We start from the raw sequence: 13,349 nt of genomic DNA on the forward strand, positions 1-13,349 counted from the left end.
CTGGCCATCTACTGCTGTCCTACTCCTTAGCTAAACAGTGGAACTCTCTCCCCACACACCTACACAACCTACCTAATGATACAGATTTCAAATCTCAGCTACTCTCTCATCTTTCTTCCAAATGGGAATGCCCATGCCACGCTCCAGCTTAAACCCCTCCATCCCCATTCCACCTTGCACTGACTCATCCAACTACCTCTACTATTACTTCAACCCACCCAAAACAATCCCTCCCCTACCAAAATCTAATTTTCTCTCTAATATCTATTGCACTATACTCTCCAATCTCAAATATACTATTACCCTGTCCATGCAAAATATTTTCCTAACCTACTAACGGCTAGTAGCTGTATATTTTGAAATGTTAAACCTACAATTGAGTTTATAACAAAAATATTCACTTTATGTAAATGCTGAAATTTCTGTAGTGAATTATGTCTTTTCACATTTGTAACATTGTGACAAGCCAACTGCAAATATCATGGAGCTTATCTGTAAATATTTAATTAGCTGTATGAACTATGTCCTTTTGTAACATGTGAAATGTAACTTGCAATTATTGTGGAGCTTTTCTCCCCAGGCCTCCATTGAAAACGGGCTCTTCTTGGCCCAGTGGACTTCCCTGGTCATCAAACTTAATTAAATAAAATAAATTAGGTTTGTAATTTCCAGAAGATTTTGATCAGAGCTACGGAGTGAGCAAGTAGGTGTATGGAAGGATGGTAGAGAGGAAAGGGAAGAGCAGGTTGTAGGTTTATTAAGAATGGAGTGTGTGATTTGTAACTGGGTCAAAAGCAGAAATTGTGGGAATTCAAGCCAATGGAGTTGTTTTAGAGTGAGGCAGTGATGGGCTTTGTAGGGTTGGTTGCTGGCAAATCTAGCTATTTTATTATATGTTTGTTAAAGCTTGTTGAGTAGGGTCATTTGTAGATGTGTAAGCACTGGTGAGGCATAGAGAAGACAGGGAAAGAGGAATGGGCCAGAGAAAGTTTGGAATTAGGTGTTAGGAATTTTTTGTTCCTGTAGAGTAGTCCAAGTTTTTGATGTATCTTTTTAATACACCGTTGAGTGTGGAGGTCAAATTTTAATTGGTCATTAATTATGGTTCCAAGTAGCTTAGTGTAAGATTCTACTTTGATAGTGGTGTTGTTAAGTGATAATTCAAAACAACTTCATCATAACAAATCCAGTAATATGGCATGAAAACAAAGCTTTTTTAAGAGAAAAGTTGCATTTTAAGATGGAAAAAAATAAATTTTACTGTAGATGCAGACCAATCTTTTTATACTCTTGTCATGCCACTCATACTCACATTACCCTGAGTGCTACACTTTAATCTGAGGTTTTATCCAACAGCTATTCTCAGTGTCAAAAATCTTTCCAACACTTCATTTGATAGTTCTTAATACTGTTATGATGCTGTAATTGCTTATTCACACAAACATAAATACACCAAACAAATCAAATCTGTTGATCCATAAATATACCCCAGTACATACTTCTCAGCTGTCTCTGATTTTGCAGAATATTCTTGATTTTGCCTCGTATTGTTGTCCTGTCCTTTGTACATTTTTTGCTTTTCTTATATAATCATTGAGGATTACAGTCAGTAATGCCAAACATTAATGTTTCACACTTATTTTTTTTCAGAAAATATGTTGATATAAAGCCTCTTGTTCTATTCTATTATCATTCTAAAAAATGTTTCTGATTTTGAACCTTTGCCTCCATTACTTTCACCTTTGCCCTTGATTCTTGCACAAAGAAGGTGAGAATTATGACTCAGGAATGAAGCTGATATTTGCAGCTGCCAGTCGCTTCCCCACATTTTTTCATCAATCTCAGGTATCTTTGAATACCTGTGTAGATCTACAGTCTACAACTTCATCCATTTAATTCCATACCCTTCTGCTCAGTCCTTAAATTAATATTCATAGATGTCACGCTTAATTCTTTATCCCCCATTGCTGCTCATATCACTCCTTTCCCCCTTCCCATGATGCACTGCTGCTCATATCACTCCTTCTCCCCCTTCCCACGATGCACCATTACTACATCTTCAAAATATTCTCTGTTACTTTTTCTCCTCCAGGGAATAAACTGTCAGTAACATATACTAGTCCTCATTCTCCATGTATTTGATCTCCTTAGCTTCTTGCTCATCTCCTATTTTATGTCTTTCTCTGGATGTAGAATCCAAAGTTGAGCACAATGTTCCAGATAAAAGCTTGCCCTCTTTCTCTGCAATAGGAAGATGTTGTATGCATCTTATATGGCCCACAATCTAATATTTCCTTACCTCCTAAAGTCATTATCTTCTGCTTAAATCCAGCTTAAATAAAATATTGACTATAACTTTCATTCTTGCTTACAATTGGCTGACCACCTGCAAATTAACTACTGCAAGGCATAATCCCCACAACCAGCTCATTCTCAAATTTAGTTTCTGACTTTGCCATCACTTTGTCTTGTCTTCAAAGCACCTATAACAGATCCAATATCCTTTCCAGTTTAAGGATGACACCTCTCATCAACCTCTGCTTATATTCTCCCTGACCTCCTACACCATATACTTTATGCCTTTTTAAACATATACCACAACCTCTCCCACTCCTTATTTTTTCCTTCTTAAATACCATGAAAAGCAGTGACACCATGTATGTCTCCCTGGCTTATAGCTAATGTTTTTTGTTGCATCACCAATATTAGTCCCTCCATAGATGAACAGTGTCTGTAGATAATATTATATCGTCTTGGTTCATGGCACTAAACACCATCACACTCTACTTGCCTCTTTCTTTCTATATTTTGATTTATGTTCTCCGTAATTTACTCCTTCTTATGTCTGCTGTTAATCTGTTGATCATTTGCATAATAAGATGCGACAACTAGGAGTTATTATAGACTAATATTACTCCCAATGTGACTCAAATCTTGGACATATCCAAGTGTTTTGGTGTGTTACTAGACATTTTGATAAGGCAAGCTGAGGTCATTTTCTTCTTTCTTTGGATTTTTATGGCAGAAAAGAAATGGGAAGACATGTTCCAGTATGCATTATAGGATGGGAAATTAGTTGGCTTTTATGAAATGCTTTGTAAGCTGAACAGTCCTAATACCTATGGTGTAAGTTGTAACAGTTACTGAGGATGGACCTCTTCTTCACTGGATTTGTATATATAAATCTTACAAATTAATAGAAATTAATGGGGATCAAACATTAAAAAAGCAGATAAATGGAATACAGAAGGGGGTCTGGTTTGTGTGATACATGAATGTTTTGTATTACAGAATTAAGGAATTAAATTTCATAACATGTGGCTTCTCCACCCATCATAAACTCATTCCCTAAACTTTTTTACAAGACATTTCATATATCACCATCAGAACCCCTACAGATTCCTTATAAACTGTGCTTGTATCAGGAAGTAAAATGACATTCAGAGTAGTGGAGTGATACTTTCAATGAAACAGATAATTCAGTATATATGGAGTGAAATGATGGCTGTACTCTTCCCACATTTTACTTACATCTATTAGCTGCTGTTGCTCTTCTTCTGTCATGTCACTGAGTCGGTAATATCTCCCATTAAGGTCTCCTTTTAGGCCACTTAAGGCTTCTGCAGCCACCTTTTCCACCTCCCTCCGTTCTGCACGAGTACATGCTGGTGGTAGACTGAGTCCACGAATGCTGCGCCCAGTGCGTACACGGGATGACAGGACATAGCGCTCATCAAAGAAGCCTGATCTGATCTAATGGGGCAAAAAACTACAAAACATTAGATAAAGCATAATGCTATATTAATACTGTGACTACCATCTCTACAAAATGCATTTCATCAGTGCATCATTACTAATTCTTTATTAAAGCAGTACTTCTTGGCACTGTGTATTTGACAAACTTTTAAGTTCTTATGTGTAGAGGTTAAAAATTAGGCAAAAACTACACTGTCCTAACTTTTTGTATATTTTTCCCAGAATATGCAGTTTAAAACCAAACACCAATTTTCACAGAAACAAGGCTTTGTAAACAATTTTAATGCCAGATCAAGACCATCTGATCTATTCGCCTACTTTCTGAATGAGCTGCTGATCCAACCTAACCAACGGTGTATTTTTTCCATTCTCCTACATGTGTAAGAATATGCAAGGGCAGTTGGACTAAAGAATATATGGTTAATGCATTCTGCTGTCTCAGGGCAATACCACATACCTTTTTCACTTTATCTTTTCTCCCATGCAGCCAACGATCAGTACATCTCTGTGCCTTCATCCATTGTTGGGTCTGCCTATCCCTTCTAACCTTGACCAGCCTCAATCTGTAAGATTTGGAACCAATATGAAGATTAAGTTTTTTTGGGACCATGAGTCATATTTCTATAGTGGGATGTTTTGCATGTTTTACCATATTCCCATTTTTCTACTGGTGCTTTCTTCTAAAGTCTGAAGGGATGGTGTGCAATGGTGACATGCTGGAGTATCTCTCCCACTTCTGCAGAAGCTCAGCTAATGTCCTCCCCACTTGCCTCTTTTGACAATACCCCCTTTTACATTCCCATCCTCCTACAGGGATTAAACTGTGCCAGTGGTCATCCCTTCCTGCTAGCAAACTCAGACGCCCAAGCTACTAATCATCCTGGGTCACCTGGGCTGTGTAAATGTAATAGTCAAAGCCTGCTGCATCCAGTTAAGTGTCACAGTATAGAGTTGTTGATCACCAGTTCCAGTCGATGGATTCTCAGGATTTTAACCCTCCTCATCCCCCCATACACCAGAATAAGCCAAATGCTTTCCAGCACAATCTTACCAGCAGCAGTTGAAACATGTACATATTTTTTTGCATGCAAACACACAGCATTTTCCAGGAGAGGTTAATTATACCCTATAGTACCAATGCCCTCTACCCTGTCTTTACAGTATTGTTGCCACTTGCTGAACTGCTTTATCATACTAAAAACATAAGTAATCTATAGCTTTACAATAAGCTTACCATTAATTATTGGTATGGTAACCATAGCTTGAACAGTAACTCTTTAAAATGCTGAAGCCACCAGTTATTAGTTCATAATTCTAACACATATACCCTTTGTGATGATTGGAGAAAGATGGGTGAAGGCTGTCAGCCTAGTCAAATAGAATTTGATATATAATTCCGGCATTTGTAAATAAATGTAAAATACAGGCATGTTTCTTGAGCGTAAAGAATATTGTGAAATGTGGAACTGCACAATATGTGACAACATTGCACTCTACTGGCCCAGTGAAGCATGTTGTACCCTTTCATGTTAGAATTCGGCTCCAGGGTGGCTGGATGAAGATTTCATGCCCATTGTTTTAAGGCTAACGTTTATGACTAGAATTTAGATGTGGAAGGTGCTTTATTGCTCTGGTTTCCGCTAGCATATACATGTGAAATGTCTTGTATTTTTGTAAGTTTCTGAGGAGGTGTTAGATTGCTAAATAATGCAGTTTGTGGCCTGGGAACAAAGACCAGGTGTTAAGATGATGCAATATGAATACTGGGAAAACCTAAGTGTCAAAAATTATGTAATTTTGGGAGGGCCTTAGAGACATGTTTGTTAGTAATGTTTAAATACTATGTCTCACAAGAGACTAGAAGCATTTTGACTTTGGATATCCAACTTAACAGCACTGCCTTATGCTCACATGTACGTTTTAGCACTGTGATTTCTTGTAGGAATAGGTAAAGCTAGTAAAGATTAATTAGTTGTTTTTCTTTGAAATCAGACCTGTTCTACTGTATTATTTTAAATTTCTGTCTGATCTCTGAACTCTTAAATATCTCTGTGGTGTAGTAGTTTTGTCTTGTGTTTTAATTATTTATTATTAAATATTTTTAAAACCTTCTACCTGTACAGATAAGCTCTAGAGTACACTGCATATTTATAGAGGTTATTGTAATAGGCCACTCTAAAGTAAGCCTTGACTGTTAGTCATACTACCATTGGATAATAATATTGCACAGTAATAATTGGACACCCTTTTAAGGGCCTTTTAGTAGTTGATATTATTAACTGTGTGGTGAAAGTAATTACTACCATGTAGTCTGGGTAAAGGAGCACAGTTGGAAAATCGGTGTTAATCTTTCCCAGGAGTGTCTGTGAAGTTGTATAAATACTTATCTCAAAGTGTGTGTGTGTTGTGTCAGCTACTTGGCAGGAACATGAAGCACTGGTTGGACAGAGAGGGTACTGGAGGTTTTAGCTTGCCCATTTAGGCTGAGACCTGGACCCTATAGCTGTGCCAGTGGGGAGTCTTATTGGGGACCTGGTGAGCAAGGGAGCAACCAGCCCCAGATTGACTGTGACCTCTGTGTGCACTTAAGGGAAATGGTACTTTACTGTGTGTATTAGTTATCTTTTTTATCTTCTAGGAGATGACCTCCCTGGTGTTAGTGGTGAGGATTAAGGCTCCTTGATTGCTGGGCAAGGGCACGGGCATCACACCCTTAACCTTATAATAAGAAACAATCACCAGGCACAAGCATTTCAATTATATAAAACTCTCTTCTTGAAATAAATAAAATCAAGCAATGCACTTTGTAAAAGAAAATGTATGTCATTTTCTGAACTAGAAAGAAAGAATGAAAATGCTAAATAAATTGCTTAAACAGACAAATGACACATAGAAAAACTATATACAGCATGTTTGCTCAAAGCTGCAGTGAGTTAGGCCTTCTGCCCTTGTTATGCTGTTTTCCAAAAACCTGCTGTGAGACTACAAGAGATAAGTGCTTATTTTCAACTGTTTTCTGCACTTCTGATTAACCAAAACAGTATTTGCTGCATATCTGTTTAAACTGTGCAACTGTATTTTAGGCTTAGTGAATTGAATCTGTTCTGATCTTTGTCTCCTTTTTATATCTGTGCTTGTTCTGTTCATTTTACTTGTTGCACTAGAAAAACACTAGCACAGAGCTGGATCTTGTACTGTTTGTGACCTTTGGAGCTTGTAGTACAGTTAATCTTTTGTCGAGAGAGGCCTAGCTGTTGCTTCATGGGAGGGGGTTTCAGTTTAGTCTGATCTAGCTTGAGTTACTACTACATGGCTCTGTTTAGGGTTTTTGGATTGAATAATTTGAACTTTGTCTGGTTTTTGTTTCTTTGCCTTAAATAGCTAGCATTTAAACTAGTTTGTGCTTGTCTGTTCAAAGCTGCAGTGAGTTAGGCCTTCTGCCCTTGCTCTGCTGTTTTCCAAAAATCTGCTGTGAGACTATAAAAGATAAGTGCTTATTTTCAACTGTTTTCTGCACTTATGATTAACTAAAACATTATTTGCTGAATATCTGTTTAAACTGTACAATGGATTTTAGGCTCAGTGAATTGAATCCTTACCTCTGTTCTGATCTTTGTTCTGTTCATTTCACTTGTTGCTGTACTTGAAAAACACTAGCATAGAGATGGATCTAGTATGGTTTGTGACCTTTGGAGCTTGTAGTACATTAATCTTTTGTCTAGAGAGGCCTAGCTGTTGCTTCGTGGGAAGGGGTTTCAGTTTGGTGTGATCTAACTAGAGTTACTGCTACAGGGCTCTGTTTAGGGTTTTTGACTGGATAATTTGAACTTTGCCTGTTTCCTGTTTCTCTGCCTTAAATAGCCAATGTTTAAACTAGTTTGTGCTTGTTTGCTGAAAACTACAGTGAGTTCGGCCTTCTGCCCCTGCTCTGCTGTTTTCCAAAAACCTGCTGTGAGACTACAAAACATAAGTGCTTATTTTCAATTGTTTTCTGCACTTCTGATTAACTAAAACAATATTTGCTGCATATCTGTTTAAACTGTGCAACTGTATTTTAGGCTTAGTGAATTGAATCCTTACCTCCATTTGAGTTGCCCACCTCTGTTATAAATTTTATATTGGACACTCCTCCCAGTCCCATTGCATCAGCTATCATTCTACTGAGTACACTGACATCAGTTATGAAGGCCCACCCATTGCATCAGCTCATTCTGCTGAGTACAGTGCGATCAGTTGTGAAGACCCACCCCTTTAGCTTCTAGCTTCTTAACCTTGAATTATCCTCTGTTTCCTCACTTTCTACTAATATATATATATATATATATATATATATATATATATATATATATATTTATATATATATGTATTGTGCTTCTTCGTACTTCATTTTGCTTGTGCTTAGGTGTTCAACTTCATTTAGTTTGTCTTATTTGTTACTGCTTGATGATAGCCTGATTGAATTGATGACAGTATTTTACTGTATTGCTGCTTTATTTGAGCTGTTTTTTACTGTTGTGATTGTGAGCTATTTTATCACATTTGCACTGTTTTAAAGCAATTTACTCATTAACTGCATTTCATTATTGTTTAACTGTATTTCTTTTCTATTTACTGCAGTTCATTACTGTCTGACTCTGTTGTACTGCATTTCATTACTGTTTAACTGTAGGTTTTCATACTGTGAGCTCTGTTTTTATCTGTAAGTGGTAAATCTGTGCTTTCTGTGAGTTTTACAGTGTTCTTAACCCTTAATTTGAGTAGCATAGTCTGGATACAGGTTTTCTGCATTCAGAGATGTTTTTGCCTTCTGTGTTTCTGGCAGCCATCTTGTGTTTGTCCTCTTTGTTTCTGGCAGCCATCTTGTGTTGGTAGGGGCCTATCATCTCTGCTAGTGAAAGTAGCGGGGATGCCTAGACCATGTCTGGCATGGGCTGAATGGTAAAGAAAGCAGGGGCTAGCAGGATTGGCCAGGTTTCTGTGTTACTAGAATCTTCTATTTTATGTGGTATTTAAACCCCACATTTGAGATGGTTTGGGCTTGTTTGCATGCCATGCACTGCAGCTGCATTGTTTTTAACCCATTGCAAGGTATTCCAGCTACAAATTTTCCCTTAGTAGCACTTGTTTGATCACCTAGTAGTACTTCTCTTAGACCTTCCACGCTTTACCTTCTTGGCTGTCTCTAGTCTGTCTCCCTCAGATGCTGATAAATATAGATGGACAATTTCCTATGGTTTCTCCTGCCAGTATGGTTGATATGGGCATCCTGAGACAGTGTAGCAACTGTCTCATGTACATGGACAAGCCTCTACCACCTAGGAACACAATCGGTGAGAGATGCAATTGCATTAAGAACCTAGAGTCTATGGTCTCTCCCTCACAAGCCAGCATATCTGGCACTGAGAAGGATGTCAACACAAACACCAGACCTCAGACACTACCCACACCTAAACAATACATACCCACATATGCAGAAGTCCTCAAAAACATACCCAAACAAGAGACCTCTGTGGCAAAAATACACTTGAACTCCACTGCCCACCACACCCCACACCACACATAGTCCACACATCTGTGCCTGACAGCCACTAAGGCCTAAACATAAACCCAACATATTAGCCATAGGAGACTCCATTGTGAGACACACAGATGTGCACCTCACCAGGCTGGATAAGGAAAAAGTCATGGTTAATTATTTGTCAGGTGACAGAATCTGCCATAGCACCCATGCAGTCAAGTCTCTCAACAACAGGTATTGTGTAGACTCTGTCATAGTCCATGTTGGAGTGAATGACTTGAGATGTACCTCCCTGGACTATATGAAGAGAGACATGATTGAGCTTGCTGAATATGTGTCCCAGGCAGGTATGTTCCTAGCCTTAAGGAGCATTCTACTGTCACCAAGAATGATGTCTCAGTACAAACAAAGATTGACTTTAACAATTGGGTTGGTTTCTGGTGTCATTCCAAGGGGATCCACTACCTGATAGGCTGGTAAACATGATCGACAGACCACGATGCTTTGCCAGAGATTACCTGCATCTGTCTCCCTTGGGCTTCAGGCTTCTGGCAAATGCTCTTGCATTCCTCATAGTGCCTTTTTTAGGCAATGCCATGATGTCAAAACTACCAACATTAAAATGTCATCAAAATGCAAATTAAAGTTCATCCTGATAAATGCTAGGAGTCTAAACATGAAACTGCACTCATTGCAAGCATTCGTAACCCTGGAAGATGCTGACATTTATGCAGTCACAGAAACCTGGTTCAAAGCTGTGGAGCGCACCACAGCCATACCAGGTTGCTCATCCTATCAGACATTCAGACCACAGACCATTGGCAGCAGAGCAAAAGGAGGTGGAGTTGCAATATATATTAAAGACATACATACCTCCAGGTTGGGCAAACAGTATTTTGCACAGGAGACACTCCAGGTGCAGTTAACCATTGACAAGAACCCTATTCAAATCACAGCTAGCTACAAGCCCCCACCTTTGACTCAACATGCCCACTCCACCTATCTGGACCTCTTTGAATCTGTCAAGATTCAACCATTTACCCTGATCCTGCATGACTTTAACTATCCAACCATAGATTGGAAGAACTACTCATGCCAAAACACAAATGCCCAGAGATTCCATGACTTCAACAATGCAAATGCCTTGGACCAGCTGGTCAACACCCCCACAAGAGGTGATAATATCTTGGACTTGGTATTAACCAGCATCAGTAACCACTGCAGCATCCCTTCAGTGTCATCCTCCCTGGTAAGATCCGACCACAAAGTGGTCAGTTTCAGAGTCACCATCTCCCCCGATCCCCCTAGCTAGGGTCAAACAAAATAAATTCTCCAATGCTGATTACAACCTCCTGAGGGAAGGTATAAACAGTTTCGCAGCTCCCCTCCCCTCCATAGGAACTGGCACATATGTCCAAACCTACACCAAAGTACTATATGAGCATTTATATAGCTGCATGTAATCAGAAATACCCGACAGGACAAAATCCTCATCCTCAAGGAAGGGTAAACCTGTATGGTGGACATCTGCAATAAATAAAACTCTATTAATAAAAGGAAAAAAAATGCTGACCAGGACCAAAAAAGAGCAGTGCCTAATTGGAATTAATTTCTCCTTAGACTGAACAAGCAAATAAGAGCACTGGTGAAATCCTCCAAAGCAAACTTGGAGTCCAAACTGGCCACATCTACTAAAGACAATCATAAGATCTTCTTCACAAATGTCCGCAATCTCAAAGGAAGCATTCAGATCTACTCAGAACTGGTGGTCAATGACACCATATATACAAACATATACAAACACCATAGATATAGCCAACCTGCTGGCAGTCAGGTTCAGTGGAAACTTCATCGCTCTGTCCCCACATCAGTAAATCAGGACATCCTCAGCATCTGCCCCCCTCCCCTTATCTCTAAGGAGCAAGTCATCTTTGCCCTCTCAAAGGCCCAATAACATCTCAGACTGCATCCTACATGAACTCAGGCAAAAAATTCCAGCATCATTAGGCACCCTAGTCAACCAAAGCCTGAGTACCAGCTTCATCCCAGCCAAGTGAAAGACTGCCAATGTCATCCCTTTGCACAAAGGTGGAGCGTCCACCGATCCAGGTATTTATAGACCCATCAGCCTAACTAGCCTGATCTGCAAGGCCATGGAATGGATTGTCATTAACCTCATTAACAAGGACATTGGCAACCTCCAAATACTTGATCCAACACAGTTTGGTTTTGTCAGGGGGAGGTCATGCCTGTTAATTTTGGTCGACTTCTTTGAGACAGTCACCAAAGTCACAGATGAGGGGAAGATGGTGCACACCACCTACCTTGACATGGCCAAAGCCTTTGAAACTATTCCTCATGTGGGTATAATAGATATACTCTCTCAACTAGGCATCAATCTGTATGTTACCAGATGGGTAGTAAACTGGCTCACTGATAGAACCCACCTAGTCAAAATAGGGGAAGCCACCTCAAGCAGTAGACCTGTAATGAGTGGTGTACCCCAGGGATCGGTCTTGGGGCCTCTGTTGCTTGGAATATAAACGTCCAAAAATCACATAAGACTGGACACTGCTGAAGTTCCAAAACCTTCTGTTTATTAAAATAACAAACATACAAATGATGAGCGCTTTCGGGCCTCTGCCCTTCATCAGATAGAAAGCGCTCATCATTTGTATGTTTGTTATTTTAATAAATAGAAGGTTTTGGAACTTCAGCAGTGTCCAGTCTTATGTGATTTTTGGACGTTTACTTTCTTCTTTTTCACTTGACTGGACTTTGGTGAGGCACAGAACATTATTTGGACTTGTTTGGAATATACTATTCTGAAGTGCAGGCCAAAACCAGTGGGCTATGGCTGACAAAGTTTGCAGATGACTGCAAGCTGGGTGCTGTCATCAATTCCCCTAGTGACAAGACATCCTCCAAGAGGGTCTCACCCAAAGAAATGACTGGTACCAGTAACATGGCCTCAGACTGAATGCCAAAAACTGCATCATCATCATCCCCTTTAGAGAGAATGATGTCCCCACAAATGATCACATTAATATCAAGGTCCTAAACATACAATCAGTCATGAGGGACTTGTGCACTCAGGTTGATAGCAAACTGACTTTTGACTACCACGTTGCCTCAGTTGTACAGAAAGCTTTCTACATGGCCCACCTCATTACTAAGGGTATCTCATCCAGGGACAAGGAGGTTATAATATCCCTGAATTCTTCCCTTATAAGACCCATTATTGAGTATAATGTCCCTTTCAGCTTGTACCTCACAAAGTACATGCAGCAGCTGGAGAGACCACAGAGGTTCCTCTTCAGGAGAATCCAGGGCCTCAAACATCTGCCCTACACAGATAGGCTAAACGCTCTGTCCTTCTACTCGGTCTAATATAGACTCCTCAGAGGTGACCTCTGTCTGGCATACAAAGCAATCTCAGACCCCGCCATGATGAGACTGCTGCATATCTGCAAGTCAAGCTCCACTCGAGTAACCCACACACACAACCTCAACCTGGTCTATGACATCAATAGGACTTGGTGTGACAGATTTGTGTCCCAGAGACACCCCCTTCTGTGGAATAGACTCCATCTCCATGTCAAGCAGAGTACCTCACTAACCCATTTTAAGTGCAACCTGGACAACTGGATGGAGAACAGAAAATACACCCCTGGGATTCCACCGGTGTCCCTGCTGAACAGGGGCATTGGGTGCTGACTTGTCGGAACATGGGCTAAATTCTTGGCTAGACTTGCAAGGGTCTTAGTTAGGGCCAATAGCCTAGTAACTTCCTATGATCCTATGATCTGGACCTATGAGTCCCTGTAAGAAATTGTTTGTCTACCCTTTGAAATTGTAAACCCAAACAGGAGTGGTACAATTTTCTTAGACACATTTCATCATGAGCTTTGTCCATGAATGTTGTCAAATTACATGGTTCATCAATAAAGCAGTACTAATAGTAACTAGCACTGTCTCTGGTTAAAAAGATTGCAGGTAGTACTTCCTGTTTTCTTCCAATTAAGTAATACATTTTCTTGAAGGGGATGAGTGCAGTAAGCTAGCATCAAAATAA

The 13,349-nt window shown here is 39.7% G+C and overlaps 1 protein-coding gene across 4 annotated transcripts in view; it reads right to left on the minus strand.

The window, feature by feature from the left end:
- Nucleotides 1-13,349, minus strand: part of CKMT1A (creatine kinase, mitochondrial 1A) — a 176,005-nt gene that overhangs the window by 44,813 nt on the left and 117,843 nt on the right. For all 4 annotated transcript variants that reach the window (XM_044077728.1, XM_044077726.1, XM_044077727.1 and 1 more), the window contains exon 5: nucleotides 3,532-3,753. In XM_044077728.1, the coding sequence (XP_043933663.1) occupies nucleotides 3,532-3,753 (222 nt within the window). The remainder of the gene's footprint in view (nucleotides 1-3,531; nucleotides 3,754-13,349) is intronic.

Source organism: Protopterus annectens, chromosome 7.part0, assembly GCF_019279795.1.
Source record: "Protopterus annectens isolate FY-2018-M chromosome 7.part0, PAN1.0, whole genome shotgun sequence".
In the NCBI taxonomy this organism is placed as follows: Eukaryota; Metazoa; Chordata; order Ceratodontiformes; family Protopteridae; genus Protopterus; species Protopterus annectens.